We start from the raw sequence: 19,806 nt of genomic DNA, 5'->3' as shown, positions 1-19,806 counted from the left end.
GTCACAGCAAAAAATTCTCTGAGGCAATTCTATAAGAGATAAACAGCAGATTACAGTAGATATGCAACGTTATTAGACCAAGTGGGCTCCAAGCTACAGGTAACAAAACTGCACACAAATCATTATTATGGATGGGATTTTCTTAAATGCAGTATGTAAGAATATTAGTTATGCATACAGAGATATGCTAAAGTTAGCGTGCTAACTGGCTAGTCCTGGCCCATCCTGGTCCAAAGCTCTAGTGTTAGCAGTGTAAACACCAACACTACCACTGTGCTCTAAACTCCCAGTCTGGACTGCTAACTGCACAGCTAGCTGAGCTAACTAGCTATCAATGGCTGCAGTTAGCAGTTGCCCTTGTGAATATACTGCTCCCTATTCCATTATTCTTACCTTTAAATACGTATGAAATGATGCCACACCTCAATAACTGGTTTTAATGTGATGCACTGACTGACTAGTGCTGTTGACAAGGGTATTATAATTGTACGGGCCGTGGATCAGACCAGGTGTACAAAGGGCGGGTTAAAAGCCACCAGGAAGAGATTGTATTGGTTAATACTAATTAGTAGGTCCGGCCATGCCCTCTTCCGCAAATCACCGCTCACCGGGGAGGGACCACGCGCGGCTCACAGTGGTTCAAGACGTCAGCACTCGGCAGCAATTAACAGTAGCTGGGCAGTGTCAGTACAACCGAGGAGCGAGCTACCATGGTCATCATCAAGGAGTAGTAAGTGTCTGAACTGTTCGTTTTTGATACATTTGAAGCCACTACATCGCTTCACAACGGATTCAGTCAGGCAGGGCAGTTTAGTCGCTGGCTGGACACTAAGGAAAACTTTTCATGTTGTGTGGTGTCTGTCACACGAGGGATGGGTGGGATTGCTCAGGAACGTCTCTGGCCTACCAGCGCTGACAGCGGTGCGGCTCTGTGACAGCTGCTGCTGTTATTCCCGTATGTTCCTATTCAGTAGTCGGCTTTTAAACACTTCAGGCTGTGGTTTGTGACACGCGTTTAAAACATAGAGGTCCGGCATTTGCGCGTTTAAGCTGTAAAACTTTTACTAACTTGAGCTACGAGTTAGCTCACCGCTTGCTAATGCTAGCTAACATAACAGTGCAGCATGAATGGCTTGTCAGCTAGCGCTGCTAATGTTGTCTTTACAACATTGACACATCAGCTCGTTGCGGCGCCAGTTAATCTTATTCAAGATAACATAAGTTGATTAACGGGCGAATTTCGCCGGGTTCTTCTTGCCAAACCAAGCAGTTTCTATCAACTACTTTGCTTGCGGTAGTAGTACCTAGGTTACGGTAGCTAGCAGTTAGCTGTGTGAGTCATGAACCTGCGTCAACAGATACTCATGTTGTCATTAAATCCATTATGTTATTCATCAGGAAAATACGTCAAACGGGAGCAGGAAATTCTTCGTATTCCTACACAGAAACATGTCTGACTAATGTTAGAACCACTGGACTTCTGAAAACTTTTGTCAAGTTTGTTTTGGTTTCATCAGTGTCTTTGCCCTCTTAAATGTGAGACTTCTGTTCAGTGTCTTATGTTTGAATGACATTAACTCATTAAAGCTAAAGTCCTGTAGCACGGTAACACCAGTCTAATACATTAAATGAGATTAGAAATTGTTCGGTAGTGAAGCCCAAACAGGAGCTTTATAATAAACTTGAATACCAGATTACATTACAAGCAAATGACGGCAAACTTTATGAAGAGCTGCAAGGTTTTACAACTAATCCCAGATTTGGTTGATGCCTTTTCAAAATGTTTGATTGGTCATAAGATTAGTTTAAGCGACTTTATTCCTGTCCATACTGTGAGACAGTATAAGCATTAAACTATACCTTCCTATAGCTACATAACTGTCCTTTTAATTTCTTTTACATGTTATCTAGGAAATTATTTGTAATTATGGATACTAAAACTATAAGTCCACAGTTTTAGTAGTGGTGGGTGCATGGATGGATTTGGATTCTGCACCCTACAGAAATCAGAAACTCTCACAAATACAGATAGAATACAGATTAGAGCCGCAAAACCTAGAGCCAGACGGATACTGAAATTTGGGACCAGTGCCAATTCCGATATTATGGAAGAAAAAATTCTGATATCGATATATCAGCCAATAGCCCACAGTGTTTATCAAAACACATCAAACACACAAGATATGTACTGTAACCGAGGCAGAATATTTTATAGTTTAACTATAAACTTCCAAAATGACATCCGTGCACTGTAACACATCATACATTTTGATCTTCCAAATATGCTTACAACTCTTGAAATATGTAAAAGACCAACATTTTTATTGCAGCATGTATGGGACACGCATCTTTTTAGTTAACAGGTGTTTTAGCGCAAAAAAAACAAACCATCTTGAATAAGGAAATCCCAAATCATAAGGTCCCTCTGTATAAATAAAGGATAAATTAATGTTGTCTGATTTAACTTGTATTTGTGGGGGATACAAGGGCAAGCAGAGCCTTCAGTCGTGGTGACAGGTTTAGGATTTTGAATGAGTGGAAAGATGCAGGCTCTACGTGGAAATTACAAAAAGAAAATAAGGAAAATTTACGTTTTTTGCATTTCACAGGACACTGATAGTGGAAATTCACCATGATCAACTTATCCTCAGTGGTTTTCTCACAATCTGCAATTTAAAATCTCATATCCTACCATCTCCACACCTGACCTATATTGAAAGTCAAGGTCACTCATCACAAAGCCTTTCTTAAGAGTTGTTAGAGTTGAGCCTTGTTAATTGAATAGTGTTAAATCTGGACAAAATGCAAATTCTCATCAGCATTGAAGTGCAAATGTAGTGTTGATGCGTCAGGGTACACTTCATCCTTGGTTGGGATCTCTGCTTTAAGAGAACTTCCTCTGCTTACTTTTTTCCCCCCCTCTTGCACTGTGTAGTTAGTGGTCGATGACAGAGGCTTCATGTTCATAAATGATGCAATTGCTTTGGGCACAGCCTGCCACACCCTGAAGTAGAAGTCTGTTGAATTGAAGACAAAAGTTGCAGCATACTTTTACCATCCAAACAGGAAATACTGTCTTCAATGTCTGGGCGTCTTATGTAATAAAAAGCTGTACCTTTTTGGTTTTCTTCATCTCTTGACCATCTCCAATCTCGGCTCTGTCAATTCCATTTTGGTCTAGTGATCCGTCCCTCTCATCTTGCTGCTGTCAGCAATGTGTCACAGGCGGCAAAAAGAGTGCCAGCGACTTGCTTCCTGTCTTTTAGCAGTGAGGACATTTCTGTGCATTGGGGAAGTTATTTGCCATGATGGAGCATGCATGCTTCTTCTGCACTGGCTCATTTTTTGTGTGAGGACTTGATAACTTCTTAATTAATATTTAAAAGATTTGGACAGCGGTCCAAACTGAGTAAATTGAGTTGCTTGTTGTTACTACGTGTTCACTACTAAGTGCCGAGCTATATTGGAGTAAAGTTGTTCACTTAAAAGTTTAATTGTAGTTCTTCTGGCTTATTTATGTCTTTTTTAGGAACACATGTTGTGTGAATGTAACCACACTTCTCTCTCTTTTGCAGCCGTGTGGTTTTACCCTGTACTGTCGAGGAGGTGAGTAATCAGTTTATGGCATCTTTATTTTATAGACACACTGAGTCGCTACTGAAACAGCTTTATTTTCATTTAAGAGATTCTTGGTTCTAACGGATATCTTGTACTTTTCACCTTTCTCTTTTCTCGTTATAAATAACAACAAACTAAGCTTGAGTCTAGTGACAGGATCTGGCATAGAGGACCTATGCCAGTAAGTGCAGAGGATGTGAAAGACGAAGAAATTCTTTCTGTTAGTCTCTCATGCAGTAGAACCTGAAATCCTTATTTGAGCTTGAAATGGGTCACACGGTGATGGTTTTATAGGAATTACAGCAAGTCTCTGTAATGCACTGTTCTTAAAAATAATCATTGTATTCACAAAGAGTTAAAGCAGAGAATAAGGAATACGCCACTATCTTAAGTTAAGGCAACACAGTCTTATCCAAAAAGCTCAATTTGTAATTCTTGTGCTTGCTTTTACAAGAGCACAATTTGTTCCTTGTGTATTTAAGGGCTTATGTCATCAATCCCCTGCTGCCCTATATGGTGATGAATTCCCCCGGCAGCTAGTACTGCATTTTAAAGCTTATTCCAAATAATTAAAAAAAATAAGTGACTCTAATAAATACTCGAATAAGGGAGTAACACTAAAAAGAGCTCTGGTAGTTAAAATATTAACAAACATCAATCTTTTGGTTGCACCGTCCATTGTTCAAACAACATGAGATTATTTAAGTTTGAAAATGCAAATAAACAGTCCAGATTATGGCTGCTCTTCTGTGTGTTATTGTGAAAAGACATCCGCATGATTGGAAAATGACCTCTGCTCCCACACCAATGGTCTGATCCAAGCTGCTTATTTGACTATTGCATTCTGCAGTCATTTTTCTCTTGGCATATTATATAAATCTGCAATCTATTAGTGACAGTAGGACAATAACAAATTAGGTCTAAGTTTATGTTTGCTGATTTGCTCAATTTTGAAGGACAAGTCAAATGATAACTGACTGCAGTGTCTCCATAATTATTTATAGCATTAATGTAAGCCACAGGGCTGTAAACCAGCAGTGGATCAAGCAGACAAGAGGTCCAAGGAAAGATTTATTTATTTTTTGGCTGAACTGCTCACATGTCATGTCTGGACACCTGTGAGGAGGTAGACATTGCCTCATTCGACGGTGTCACAAGCCAAAAGGCAAGATAAAATGCAAAGAAGACAACATTGACAAGGACAAAACGACAACAAACGACTGGGATAGTTGTGTAATGCTAACAACACGTGTTTGGAATAGGTTAGCCCGCTAATATATCAGACTGATGTAGGGATATTTACATTATCAGTTATTTATCATTGTCTGTGAAATATAGCCGATAATATGAAGCCAAATTCCTTATTTGACTCATCAAGCGCAGCATTTATAAACCCTAATACAGTAGGTGGCTTTTTGCACCTTGAAAGTTGTTCTGCAAACCATTAATAAACACAGAAGAAGAAAAGAACAGTACAGCCCATTGGACTTGAAAGTCAAACATGAGCCAACATGACACTGCAGGTGTGGATGTTTTGGGTTTTTTTGTTATAGTTTTAAAGGAAGGCAACACAATTGCAACTTGCAGCACATGTTCTGCAAGGGTTCTGTGAAAAGTCTCAAGTTTTAACACAGCAAACCTTGTTTGAGCTATGAAATATTAAATTATAAATTTTTGCTCACTGCATCTTAGCCTTTCTTACCTACAGGTTTGCATGAACTACAGGTTAGGATCTACAAAAATATAAGATTATTGGTTTGTATCTAAGGGTAGACAGATTGGGGCCGATATACACCGTTTTCCAATTATTGGTATCGGGTATTTTTCTGCCAGATTGCTGATGAAATAAACCGATTTGAATGTATTACTTTGGCTCTGATGCAACGTCCTCTCACACAATGTCCCGCCCACAACGATATCTGATTGGTAATACGTCACAATTAATAGCCTTTAAACACTGAATAATCTGAAACTACAAAGTAGCTAGTTACTAAAGTTATTAAATAAATGTAGTGGAGAGGAAGTATAAAGTAGCAGAAAAAGGAAATACTCAAGTACCTCACAGAGAGGTAAAGAACAGTACTGAAAGTACTTTTTTTTTCTTTCCCCTGGTTATACTGTAAGTTTTTGTGTTAAATGTTGTATTATTTGTGTTCCAGTATCAAGTGGGACAGCTGTTCTCAGTGGCTGAAGCAAGTAAAAATGAGACCGGTGGTGGTGATGGCATTGAGGTACTGGTGAACGAGCCCTACGAAGAAGATGGCGAGAAAGGACAGTACACCCACAAAATCTACCACATAGCAAAGTATGTACATTTTTTTGTTTTTTTTTCTTTTGTAACCTTTTTCATTATCATTCCATCCCATAACTACAGTGTAATAGCACTGGGCTACCAGGCAGTGGCAGCATTGTCTTATCTTTGTTGTGAAGCATTTTAAGTTGTACATTTTACGTCTGCACAATCGTTCTTCTTGAACCTCTGATAACTAAGACAATTTGTCTTCTCCCTTTCTCCCCTTACATCTACCAATTGCCACCCTGTTTTGCCCACAGTAAGGTCCCAGCGTTTTTAAGACGACTAGCTCCTGCAAATTCCCTTGAATTCCATGAAAAGGCCTGGAATGCCTATCCCTACTGCAGAACCAGTGAGTCCCCCTCCTGATGTTGCTTTACCTTTGCTTTACCCTGAAACCCTTACTCCACGGTTAAATACACTTGTGTTACTTGCATCATGGCTGTGTATTTTCTGTTGGTGTGAATTTATAGTGTCTGTTTTTATGTGTGTATAAAATAATTGTGTTTTCTTTCTCGTTTTCATGCCTAACCTTGATCCAGTTGTGACGGTATGTAGCCTTTTTAATGTTTTTGTTGTTTGTTTGTTTTTGTAAATTATCAAATTATTTCTTTAGCTATGTTTGAGATCTTTCAGTATAGTTAATTTATGCTCTCTACTCTCATTTCTGTATAATCCTATCCTGACTCTGTCTTCTCCAGAACGAGTACATGAAAGACAACTTCATCATTAAAATTGAGACATGGCACAAACCGGACCTCGGAACAATAGAAAATGTAAGTAAGCTAATATCCACTTTGACATCAGATTTGAGTTTATATGCTCTTCTGACAGTTTTGTTTTAAAAATGTTGCTGGGTTGTTTAGGTGCACAAATTGGACAGTGCCACGTGGAAGGATGTAGCTGTTGTGCCCATTGACATTGCAGACAGAAGTCAAGTGTCCGCTGCTGTAAGTAGAAACTCTTCTGGCACCTCTCCAGTGCAAGATAAAAACAGTTTGGCGCCTTCATGTGGACAAGTCTGATCATTACATAGACAATCACAGTTCACACAAGGCGTGTTCAAATGGGTGATATTGATACATTTCTTTTACTAGCAGTAATCATTTCACTGATGTTTGAACATATTTTTGAAAAAGTAATTATCTTTACAGACAGCTATTTTGGTGTCAGTAATTACATAAGTAGTGTGTTGCAACTAAAGCTGGGACAACAAGACATTTTTTTAGTATAGATAAATTGAAACAGAATTACTAAAACATCACGTCACATTTTAAATTATTCATATTTAACATCGTCATCCAATCATGTCTGCGTTGATTGGTTATTATGCAAAAGCGTTTAACAAATTTCCCAGAGCTAGGGTGATGTCATGTTTTTTTTTTTTTTTTGGTTTTTTTTAGAGGAATTGTGAAAAAAAGAAAAAAAGAAACTGATTGTATTTATTTGAAAATCGAGAAATATGCTAACCAACACATCAGAGAAGTTGTGATCCAGTAATGTTCATCTTCAATAAGTTGGCAGTATTACAAATGTTTTTAATACTAAACTGTTAATCAGCTGACTGATTAATTGACCACTTTTTCCAGTGCTGTCCACCTTTTTGCTTCACTAGAGCAGAGCATGTGGAATATTCTTTTATGACTTATTGTTAGATTGCTTCTAGGTACATCTTGTATTTACCAGAACAGGTTTAGTATAACTAGTGGTTCCAAGACTGAAGATATATTTAAATAAACTGTATTACCAGAAGATGGAAAAAAAAATCAAGAAAGTCCTATCTTTTTGCTGACAGTTGATGGAAAGAACTGGCATTTTCTCATTACAGAGTAGATACATTTACTCATTTCATAATGTTTTAAGTAAATGTAAATTATCCATCATTTGGAAGTACATTTGACATAAACATCAAACACCAAAAGCTATTCACACTATTGAGAAGCCTAATATTTCCCCAATAATATGTCAGAATCTAAATGTGAGGTTTTAATACTACATTTGGTCTCTGAAATCTCATTTGAAGATGTTGCACATTATTGCTGTTATTTGACATCACATTGCCTCATTTCACTGTGGCTCTGTGTGTATGTGTGGCTATTTGGCTGAGAGGCATTGGTTTGTGTGTGTGTGTACGTGTTTGTTTGCGGTAGTTGGTTAACGAGGCGGAGGTGTTTGCCTTGCTGGAGGAGTGCGTTGTGTCTGAGGACCCTATCAGCCCTCAGCCTCAGGCATGGCTGCAGGGCCTGGGGCGTACCGCCAGCAAAGATGAGTTTGTTAGTGTAATTAAGGCTCACAGTGCTTCGTATGCCGGAACTAGACAAACACACACTCACACACACACGACACAAACACACTCGCACTCTAACACACCCTCTTTTACTTGAGGAGTAGGTCCTTTTCGTCTACCACGGCATATCGATTCACAGACCTCATTAGTGCAGCACAGTGTATTGTTATAGTGACGGAGCCCTCAGCATTAAAACAGCCAAATTATTGTGTGTGTGTGTATGGGTTTCTATCTCTTTCCACACGTTTGGCACCCTCCTGTTGGCCGATAGCCCTGAAAAGTAGCTTTTAGCTGCAGGCGCATCATGATTTATTTAAAATTGCTGGGCCCTTGAGCCGTTGGTATTTTAAAGCCATTTCATTTATTTGTATTTCTATTTTTCTTGCATGTTTAATGAAGTCAACTTTGTCATGTTTGTCGTGCCTGACATATGTGCTCGGTATTGTTCAGTATTTTGCTATATGTTTGGAGTGCTGTCGCAGCTGGAACAGTTGCACTTAAGCACACACACATAGATTTGACTGTGCTGCATCATAAGCTCTCATCAGCAGGTAAATGCAATCAAACTCACTTATGTAAACTAGCAGCAATGTCACACTAATTAACCAGATTCTGCTGGTGGACTCGACGCCCCATAGATGGTCTTTCATCTCCGAGCCACTTAAGCCGGAGTTGTGTTTTGGTTTTGCTGTGTGACATTATCTCCAGGGAGTGCCAGGTTTTGGAGAATAAGGGTGGTATCTTTGGCCTTTAAGTGTCAGTAGCTGTGTTTCAGTAAAGCATTTTATGTGCATTTTGAAGAATATCGCATTAGATATTTTATTGAAACGGCAAAATTTGAAAAAAACTTCCTCTAATTCACAAAAACGGAGCATATTTGCTGAATAAACTCAAACATAGTGGACATTCAACTCACATGACCGATCTGCTGCGTGCATTATAATCATTGCATTTCTTTGTCGTCTCCGGACAGCATGCAACATGGCCAATGCTAGCTGACATGCAAGAACAATTACAACTTGCCCTATTAAAAGTAATTTCTGAAGACCTCTCTCCATTTTGGTCCTGGTTTGCGTCCCTCTAGCCTCTGTTTACTTCCACATCCACACTTAACGTGGCCACGTAGCCTACACTGCGTCATCCTCTGACTAAATTCCGCTTTACGTAGCCTAGTTCATTTGCTGTGGTTCACTGCCTGCAGGTTCCATTAGAGGGAGGAGGGAGGGGCTGGTTTGTCTCAATCAGCAGCTGAGTTTACTTTTGCCAGATTTTAAGATGGCCTACATGGCAAATGAAGCCAAACAGACCGCTTAAAGGATAACTACCGTTTTTTACAACCCGGACCTTTTTTCTAGCAAAAGATATGGTCATGTACTCACCCAGATAACTTTGGTGTCATTTGGCGTTGTTCGGACGAAATTAGATCCAGTGTAGCGTCGATATATCCATATAATGCGAGTAACGGGGCAGCGACACACAGCCTCTATATAACGCATTATCTGCCACGAAACTAGTTCATTTCACTAATATTTTGTTACGATATGCTAGTGCTATTCCCCTCCGAGTCCGGGCTCGTCCGTTATCAACATCCGGGGTCAAACTAGCAGTAGCAGCTACAGGTAAACAAGCCGGGCTGTCGCGGGTGCGCGCGCAGCTCAGAGACGACATCTTCCAGGTCAGAGGTAGTAGCTCAACCTACAGACCCCGGATGTTGACAATAGACGAGCCCGGACTCAGAGGGGAATAGCGCTAGCATATCGTAACAAAATATTGGTGAAATGAACTAGTTTCGTGGCAGATAATGCGTTATATAGAGGCTGTGTGTCGCTGCCCCATTACTCGCATTATATGGATATATCGGCGCTACACTGGATCTAATTTCGTCCGAACGACGCCAAATGACACCAAAGTTATCTGGGTGAGTAAATGACCATATCTTTTGCAAGAAAAAAGGTCCAGGTTGTAAAAAACGGTAGTTATCCTTTAAATTTTAGCGTGTTTGTAACAATTGAAATATAGCTTTTCTCCATGTTTAATGTTTGTTGAACAGGGTTATTGATTAAGAATTGTTTTTGGATTTATAGAAGTTTAGCTGCACTTACAGTAACCAACACAGTTGTTAAAAAATAATAGGTTTCGGTCCTATCCCTCCACACCACAAATTCTGAATGTTATAGTCACGTGAAACTTTTCTTTCTGTAGTGCTTTTTTTTCATGATAATAATTATGTCTGTAAATTATCAAACTTCTTAATTGCTCAATTCAACTTGTAGCAGTATTTATGAATGAACATTTAAGTTTGTAATACAGATTACTTCAGCTTGTTGAACAGTTTTCAGCTACATTTTATTTATTGTATTAATTATATAACTTGTTCTCGCTGTAGGACTACAAGGAATCTGAGGACCCTGCTCGTTTCAGGTCAGCTAAGACCGGCAGAGGACCCCTTGGGCCCAACTGGAAGGTAATGCTCATGTGGAAATCATATGTATATATAACATTCACACACAAATGGCAGTTATTGTCACAGCCGTCTGAACAGAAATTCAACATGTGTTTGGCCCTGTATACCAGACTCTATCCTCTAATTTCACCAGGCTCTGAATAATTCTGTGCAGAATATTTCCAAGGCACTAAAGAAATAATGAGAGGTCATAATAAAATGAAAAGAATATGGAACATCTGTAAATCTTTCTAAAGCAGACTGTCCTCCCCAGAGAGAGGTCTATGCCAAGTCTGAACAAGCTGCAGGGTACAATGGCAGGGATGGGAGACACTATGCATACAACAATTAGTGGAGAAACCCACAACAGACAAAAAGCCACTGTTGAAGACAAACACATGAAAAACCCATATTGGATAGTGCTGCCAGAATGTATGCAGATGACTTCCAAACATAGTGGTTCAGTGGTCTGAGAACAGCAATAGAGCTTTTTGTGTGGAGTTTGGTGGTGGTACCATAATGCTGTGAAGATGCTCCTCTGCAGCAGGCCTCAGAAAGCTTATGAAGATAAGAGGACAAAATGAATACAGCAAAAGACAGAAAAATCCTTGTGGAAAACCTGCTGACCTCTGCAAGAGAACTGCCTGGGAAAAGATTTATTAACCAGCAAGGCAACAACACCCAAAATCTAGGACATCAACATTTTTGTTTTCAGGCATTTTGAGAGTCAGAGACCAGACCTCAATCCAATCAAGAATCTGTGGCTGGATTTGAAAAAAATGCGTTTCAGACATGATCCCTTTTTGTAACTTTGAGCACAAGAATGGAGAGAAACGGCAGTGTCCAGACGTGCAAAGACGATGGAGACCAATTCTCATAGACCCACGGCTGTAGGATTGACAAACACGAGTGAACTGTAACCAATGTCATGTCAAATGTAGTAGTGATCATTTTTATTTAATTTGGATCAATTTGTAGAGATTTCTTTTCCACGCTAGCGCAATCACCTGTAATAATGAGAATAGCTCTGTGTACTGGAGAGTGCAGGTCTGGATGAAGGCTGGAGTGGGGTCTGCAGAACTGTAAGGCTGCAATCTGATGAAGACAAATCACCTCTTTCTCAGCTCTAATTGGATGTAATAGAAATTTCGAGTCACCAGGTCAGATAAAGGTTTTATTCTGAGCTGCGTCTGCCAGACTCTGTGTGACAGACAACGACGACAACAGAAACGGGAAGGAGACTGTGAATGGACATTGATTCTGAATTTTGACGAGCAGTAATTCTGTATAAAGACTGATGTGCTTTTGATGGGAAGTCAATAAGACGGAGCTCATCCACACAAAGAAACTTTCTCAGGAGTTTTGTTGCTTTTCCCTCTCACCCCTGCCGTACCCTGCAGCACCCTGCAGCCTCACAAATGGGTCCTGCTCACTGATGGGAGCACTGAGGATTTCTACTCTGCTGTGGAGCCCTCAAAGTTCACCATGGGAAACTTTCCTCTGCTTCAAGAATTTTCACAGAACAAAGGCAGCCAAACAGCTTTAAAAAGTATGAATAAAGAAGCACAACTTTTTATTTTGTGTTTTTAATTAGATCACTTTCCCGTCCGCTGTGGACATGGAAAAAGACTGTTTTTGAAAGGTGAAAAAAAAAAAAGTAGTTATTTGACAACAGAGGCACAATTTCTGCCAGCTTCTCAGAGCAATAAAACTCTTGTCTATCTCTGCATGCACACATGCTTGCATATCGGTACCCTTTGTATTTCTGAAAACTTCTGCTCCTTTGAGTGGGGCACAGAGAGGGAGAGAAGAAATGTCACCGTAAGTGTTTTGATGTAGAATCCGTTTCATGTGAAGTTCTCCTTTAGCGATGACAACTTTTCTAAACCCACTGCAAATTTAGAAATGTTTCTCATTTCCCCTCTCTCGCTCTCCTCCGTGATCGCGGCATCAAACGGCAGTGGGATGAGGGTGATTGAGGCGGGTCTGTGGCATTTTCTCTTGGAATGCCGAGCCAGAATGAAGTGATTAATTAAACAGGTGTTCTCGGAGGGAGAGTATGTGTGTTCTGGGGGTGAGCAGGTCCTAGGTGTTAATAATGTAACCAGCTTTGCACCGCGACGCCCTTATCGCTTCGCGAGCACCGTTTTATCTGCCTTCCGTGGCCACAAAGGCATGCCTGTCGGGAACGGTGTCGCTGTCAGGGCGGAGGCAGAGAAATGGTCCCTTCATCTGGAGTTTATCCACTTTGCTCTGCCCCAACCCCCCTCCTCCTTTTCTTCTCTTCTTCAGAGGGAGGCAGAGTGCAAGCAGCGGATGGATTTAGAAAGTGTGTTGTAGATTAGGGCACTTTTATCTGTGCACAGCACATCTTCATATTGATAATTATTTCAGCAAGCTCCATACCCAAAGCATTATGTATTAATCATTTTTAGCTTTGAATGCAGCCAAGATTAGTCTAAAATAATATTCTCTCAGCCTTCTGCTGTTTTTACGATTATTTTGTCATTGGAAAGTTTCTGTCAAGTTTTCACTATGTTATTTATTCTGACACTGCGCTTCAAAAAGTGATGGGTTGTAAGTCTTGTCATTCTTTTGCTGTTCTTCTCCTAACAGAAAGAGCTGGTGAACTCCCAGAACAGGATGTGTGCCTACAAGCTGGTCACAGTCAACTTCAAGTGGTGGGGCCTGCAGAAAAGAGTGGAGAACCTCATCCATGATGTTAGTGATAGATTTAAAGTTTAACTTCTGTCTTGGCTCATGAGTTGTATTCAGCTGTACTGGTGACTGATCAAGATTAGTGTTGGGTGACAATTCAGTGCTACTGTTTTTGTATCGTGATGAAAAGTAAATTTGTGAGTTACTGAAAGTTTAGTTGTGGGCGATTATACCAGTGGAGCGTGGTTCAGTGCATTTAACATAAGTGTTATCTAATTTTGCATACGTTTTCCCTAATGTGAACTTTTTTTTCAAACATTCTTATTAATATTGTGATATCGATTTTTAAATAATATCACCCAGCCCTAACAAGAATATATTTGTCTCCCTCAGCAAGAAAAGAGGATCTTCACTAACTTCCACCGCCAGCTCTTCTGTATGATTGATAAGTGGGTGGATCTGACAATGGATGATATCCGGCGGAAGGAGGAAGAGACGCAGAAGGAGCTTGCCGATGTGAGTGCACATGTAAAAATTGCCCATAACTAAAAGTATACTTCCAAAATTAGCAGAACAGAGATGAACAGCCGTTTAACCAATTATTGTTTTAGTTTCAGTATTGCAGTTTACAGCATGAGTAGTCATTTTTGCCAGATGAGATTTAGCACAGTCCTTCAGATATTGTCTCCATTGTAAATGTATCATCTAGTCCTTTTAAAATACATTGTGTAAAATCATAGCTTTGCTTATTTACCACTCCTGTACCACTAATATCAGGCATAATTTCCACCTTTTTTATGGTGTGCTTTTGTCTGCTGCTTCTTATTCTGCTCCGCTGATGACACATTTGTTCTGCACATTTTCAACATAGAGAAGCATGCTAAATTGATGAGTGATGTATGACAACATTCTGAATTCTCCATATGATTTCCTTGACCAAGATTGTATTTCATAATGATTTGTGGGATGCATAGAAACAAACTCATTTAAAAAAAAAAAAAAAATTCCAATGTTTGCATAGTCTGAGGCGCCCCCCACAGGCTTCCTAACCTTTTTGTGATTTACTGTATTTCCACTTTTGTCTAGATGCGTAGAAAGGGCTCTTTGCAAGGTACAAAGGCTTCAGACTAGTAGCCAGGCCAGCTGCAGGCCTGAGCGTTGCTGTGTAAGTTCTCCCTGGTAGAGGCCAGACTCTATCATGCTTTCCCTGCTTGCTGTTGAGTTTCTGTGTTGATGCACACCTATGCTGCTTTCACTCTTTACTGTTTGGTGTTGTCAAAGCGGTTTCACCCACTGTCTAATTGTGCACGTGTGTCTATGCTTTCACATGCAAGTCCATAGTTCACTGTTGCCAGATTGGTTTGATGCTTTCCAGCCAAAATTTTAAAAAAACAAAAACACTTAAATCTTTTCTATAAAAGAATAATACAAATTAATTCATAAACGATAGCAAGAGTGCTCTGGTTTTTCACAATTTTTCAATATCAAATGATAATTAAACAATTCCAGTGTTCACTATATTAATGAATACAATTTTTTTGTTTTTTATATCAGTCCAAACTGGCAACACCACTCTTGGATAGTTAATCAATAACACCAGATTTCAGAGAAATATGACGAATGTGCTAGGTCGTTAACCGTTTTGCTAAAATCTCTTAACATGGTTTGCACAAGTAAGTGTGTATGTGTGTGTTGTGTATATGTACACACTCCTGTGGCTTTATCCAGACATCTGGGCAAACCCTTCTCAGAATCACACATGCTATTTTTTAAGAGGTGGCCAGCAGTTGAAAACATGCACAGAAGGTCTGCTCAAGACCGGTACCTGCACTCCAGAGCCTCCCCATAGAGGAATACCAGGCAGAGAAGACAAACAGCCGTTCTTTAAATCACAGCCTTTAATTTCTGTGAATCGCATTCTCTGTAAAACCTTACCACTGGTTTGCTCTTGGAACGACTCTAAATGTCAGTCTGGGAGCTCTTGGCCGTACAAGGAGAAAAAAGGAGGAATTCGGGCCGGACTGGCCAAAGTGGGCCAGACTCAAACATTCCTGGCTTACTACCAACATACAGCATTTTGTGCTTAGCGCTCCCCTCTCTCACATCTCGCCCAATTCGGCATGTGTTTCCCATTTTCCCTTGGAGTAAGTAAACAGGCGGGTGCCATCAAAGACGGCTGTGGTGAGGAGAATGACAAGGCCTGAACCTCTGGGCGCGAGGGTCAGCAGGGTCACTGTTGAACTGTATGGGACAGCACAGTGTGGTGGTGGTGGCCACATCCTGCATACAGACACTACCATTCAGGTTCTTTACAAGACTGCACTGGTCTACTACACTTTCTATAAGTATACTGGTCGGGTGCTGTTGGTGTAGAAGTGGGAGGCATGAGTGGAGGAAAGGGCAAGAAAAGGAGGAGGAGGGGGTGGCTTCAAGATGGCTCCTTTTTCCTCATTAACATACAAATGGAATTCTGCAGTTGAGAAGAAGTCTGTGCTGTGATTGAGAAAAAAGGGAGGGAGGATGGGGAAAAGGATGGAGAAGTGGGAGGGTGAATCCTCATGCCATTTCATCAGATCTGTCTATTCCTCTGTTTAGAGCCACTGTTAGTTTGAACTGTTCCATTAAGGTGTTCGGCTATCAGATTCTACCACTAATTGACTTTCCAAAGCCATCAGCCTCTGGGTGGGAGAATTTGAAAGTGATGCTTTTATCTACCCAGAAGACAAACAAGGGGCTTGATAAAGACGGTTGGAGCAGATTTTTAAGGAAGGCTAACTATTTCAGGAAATTTGTTGTAATTTTAATGGTTTGTGATGCAAGGATTGAAACTTACACATGGTGAATAAAAATGAACCAGTAACCATTCATGAACATTTCCCTTCAATGCAAGCATCCACTAAACCTGCTCCCACCTGTTAAGCTTACATAAATCTAACATGGTGTTTATTTTCCTCTGTTTTCCCGCAGCTTCGCAAAGAGGCTAATTTACGAGGAACCAGTGCTGCAGACGCATGAAAAGGCAAAGGATTTTAAACACCCATGATGACAGCGGCGATGGAGACTAAGAGGGCTCCTTTGGTGCCATTTTTACCTGAACTTCTGGAGCGATAAGAAGAGGAGCTTCTCGCAGTAGACATTTTTTTTACAAAAGTAAATTAATTGGCTTGATTCCACGATGGCAGGTGTTGGACCAAATATGTCCTCTGTATTATTTTGATTTCCCTTTCTTTGTTATCCCCAAAACATTCTTCTCAAGATGCCCCATCTGACCTCCCTTTGTCTCCTCCTCGGTTTTAACTGTACACACTGAGGCTATGTGGTTTGCATTCCCCAGCATGAGTCTGTCTGTTTGTCATACTCATGTTCCTTCCTGCCACAGCCTCCATTATGAGATTACTAACACCCTTTGGCGCCTTGGCCCATTGTAATCCTTCCCCCTCGCCCCCACCATACCCAAAGCACTGCATCTTATTAACACTGACAATCATGCCCGTACAGGTATTCACTCTCACTCTCGTACAGATTTAATAGAAAGACACACACGGATGCATGTGCCATATATACATCATGAACGTGAGGACAAACATGTGAAATCACCCTCACAGGTACACACACTCACAGGTGTGGATGCCTTCCCGGTGACTGATCCTTTAAAAGCTCAAGCCGGGCAGATCCATGCAAGCTTGTTCAGCTAAAGGATGTTACTTTGAAAGTGTTTACAGCTCACTGAATTTTTTTTTTTTCTTCTTTTTTTTTTTTAACCCACACACTGCCTATTCCACAGACATTCACACATAACATACAAAACAACATTTACCTCCCCAACAGATGTCCCCCGAGAAAAACTGCACTGAAAAACAGCCACAGATGGTGCTACACCCCTCCAGCCTCTGTCACAAGCCAAACTACACCGCACTGCTCGCCCCACCTCACCCAGCCCACCCCCCGAGGTCTGTCTCACTCATCTGGTTCTCTGAGGTAGACCCTCTTCTTCTGCATCATTCTAGGTGTGGTTACAGATTCATAACAGCCTTACCAGTGCCCAGTCAACACCAGCACCACACATTGCTCGCCTTAATCTCTGGACCTCTGGGCCTATTATTATACCTCTGTGGCCTGCTATCGCTCTAGCTACCTCCTGTGTTTCTGACTGGCAATTTTCCTGACACCTTTTAAAGGTTAGCACTAGCTGTTAGCTACTACTTGTTAGGAGTAAATCATGACAGACATAGCTTTATGAGAAAAGTCTTTTTTACCCCCTTTGTGTTTCCTGATATGTGTCACACAGTTGAGCAAGTGCAATTCCTTCAGCAAGTACAAATGTGTACGTTTCAGCCGGAACAGCCTGAACACAGTTGTTCCTGCAAAGGGCTGCAGATGTACATCTTTTCCTCAGATAAGTTGGTGATGGATTTGCCATATTTATGACTTTCAACTCCATAGAGCACTTTCTTCAACTCAGAATCATTTTGGACTTCAGTGTTACTCACTACTGTTACATGCATATATAGTACAGGTGATTTTTCTCATTTGATCCTTACTGGTGGTCATTATTTTTTGTGGGTGTTTTTTTTTTTTTTTTTTTTTGTGGTCGCTTAAATTAAATTGTGCAAGAGGAATTGGGGTTTGTTTTTAGAGATCTATTTTCATTTCAAGACATGGGTGTAATCACATCTCTGGGGTCAAAGAGCCTAATGTTTTTATTTTCTGTAAACTGTATGAGGGAATGTGATCACTTCCTCAGTAATAGGTTATTGGCTTGTCCAAAGAGTGTGAATGGATTTGTGTTTACATGAATGGTAATTTAGGAAAATTTGGAGGCAATATTTCTCATGATAAAAAAAAAAAAAAAAAACAACTTCTCAGGTGAACAATACAGCGCGAGGATCTTTGTGATATTGTTAGTCATCAGTTGCCCCAAACAGTTAACTTCTTTTCCCCCGTACTGTATCTTCTTCTGTGGGGAAATATGTTAATAGTTATTACGGGGAAGTGGTTGTAATGTAACCTGATCTGTTGTATCGCAGTATATAAGACAACCAGTTGGTGTACTGTACTGGGTTTGTATGCTTAAGAATGATTGAATCTTCAGTGTAATTGATGTTTCCAAGTCTATCGTAATGATTCCTGCTGTCTGTTGAATAGAGAACCGAGTAGCTAAAGAGAATCAATGGCTTACCATCTGTCAAGACAACGATATGGAGGAGAGGACGTATTCACAAAAGAAACTGTACTGTCTTATCCTAATTTAATTCTGAGCAGCTTTGCTTTTAAATGTTGCTGATAAGCTTTTGAAATTCAGGGGACATGGTAGTGAATGTATGACATTTTGTGCCTTTTCTTTCTGTAGGTCTTTTTGTGTGCCTTAAGTCTACATATTGTATCTAAATATCAAATAAATTTTCGTCTGGAAAGTACATTTCAGTTTGTGCTTCTGTTGTCTGATTGCTTACAGGTTGTTGTTGTTGTTGGAGATTGATGGCTAAACCTGAGGAGATGTGGTCAGAATCCTCTGCTTTTGCATACATGTTGTATTCAGATTCAATGTGCGTGCGTATAGGTCTGTCAGTTTCCATCCTTGTAAAACCCTGCACCTCCTGATGGCAAGTGATGAGTGAGTAGATAAGTGATGGCGAACTGCCGACCATTTTCAGAATTAAAATATTTTGATTTTAAGAAGTTTTGCTTGTTTATCGCAGTTAGTAAATGTCCATCGGCTGACAGATATTCCAGTTTTGTATGCTACGATAAAGATTTTAATAACGGTGAGATCTTTGCACGTTGGCCTTTCAGCCTGGTTTGTATCAGAAGAAAACTATTAGCTGAAGAGCAGGAAAAGAAATCTATTCCTGGTAGGACCAGCTTCTACTTATGAAACATTCCCCAACATTAGACTGAGTGCATGAATGAATAGGTTATAGCTCTTAAATGGTGATCAGTTCTTCCAAATGTAACCAGAGCATTTACAACTAAAAAGCAGTTGCAGCCACTAAATGCAATAAATTATCTGACCTAGCTGTCAAATAGGCGAGTGTGTCAACACATGTACGATCTTAATTAAGTTAATAAGTCTGTTAATTTTGAATTAACGCATCTCAAAGAAAGCTGAGTAACAGAGCATTTCATGTTTATTTGTTTCATCTCATAAAAATGAATAATATTTGTTTATTAACTGGCCTCCTGTCATTTTGCAAAAATAGTAGTAAAACTTAATAATAACCATCATTAACTAGAATGGCCCAACAGTCCCCTTTAATTCAGTTACCCTAAAAACTAAAAATATTTATTTAAAACATAAAAACATACTATAAACAAAGTCTTCGGTGTAATAATGCTACGATTTGTCCACGTTGATAGAAACAGAACAGTTATTTTACTGTTAACAATGACAGGCTTTATAAACCATTTATTAAGCAATTGTAAACAGCCAAACAGCAGTTGCAACTTTATAAACGGCGTCCATATCATTTTTATAGATGAACTACACAGTATTCATCAAACATTTAA

The 19,806-nt window shown here is 40.0% G+C and overlaps 1 protein-coding gene across 1 annotated transcript; it reads left to right on the top strand.

The window, feature by feature from the left end:
• Positions 1–640: 640 nt before the first annotated feature.
• Positions 641–18,718, top strand: LOC311261661 (phosphatidylinositol transfer protein beta isoform-like). The gene is made up of 11 exons (XM_084360496.1): positions 641–730; positions 3,576–3,606; positions 5,778–5,923; positions 6,172–6,263; positions 6,454–6,461; positions 6,613–6,687; positions 6,778–6,861; positions 10,585–10,662; positions 13,258–13,362; positions 13,693–13,815; positions 16,267–18,718. The coding sequence occupies exons 1-11, from the start codon at positions 711–713 to the stop codon at positions 16,312–16,314; spliced, it is 810 nt and encodes a 269-aa protein (XP_084216622.1). The 5' UTR covers positions 641–710; the 3' UTR covers positions 16,315–18,718.
• The last annotated feature ends 1,088 nt before the right edge of the window (positions 18,719–19,806 follow it).

This window comes from Pagrus pagrus (assembly GCF_965226575.1).
Source record: "Pagrus pagrus genome assembly, chromosome: 8".
In the NCBI taxonomy this organism is placed as follows: Eukaryota; Metazoa; Chordata; class Actinopteri; order Spariformes; family Sparidae; genus Pagrus; species Pagrus pagrus.
The sequence above is the reverse complement of the archived record's forward strand: the minus strand, read 5'-3'. Positions and strand labels throughout refer to the sequence as shown.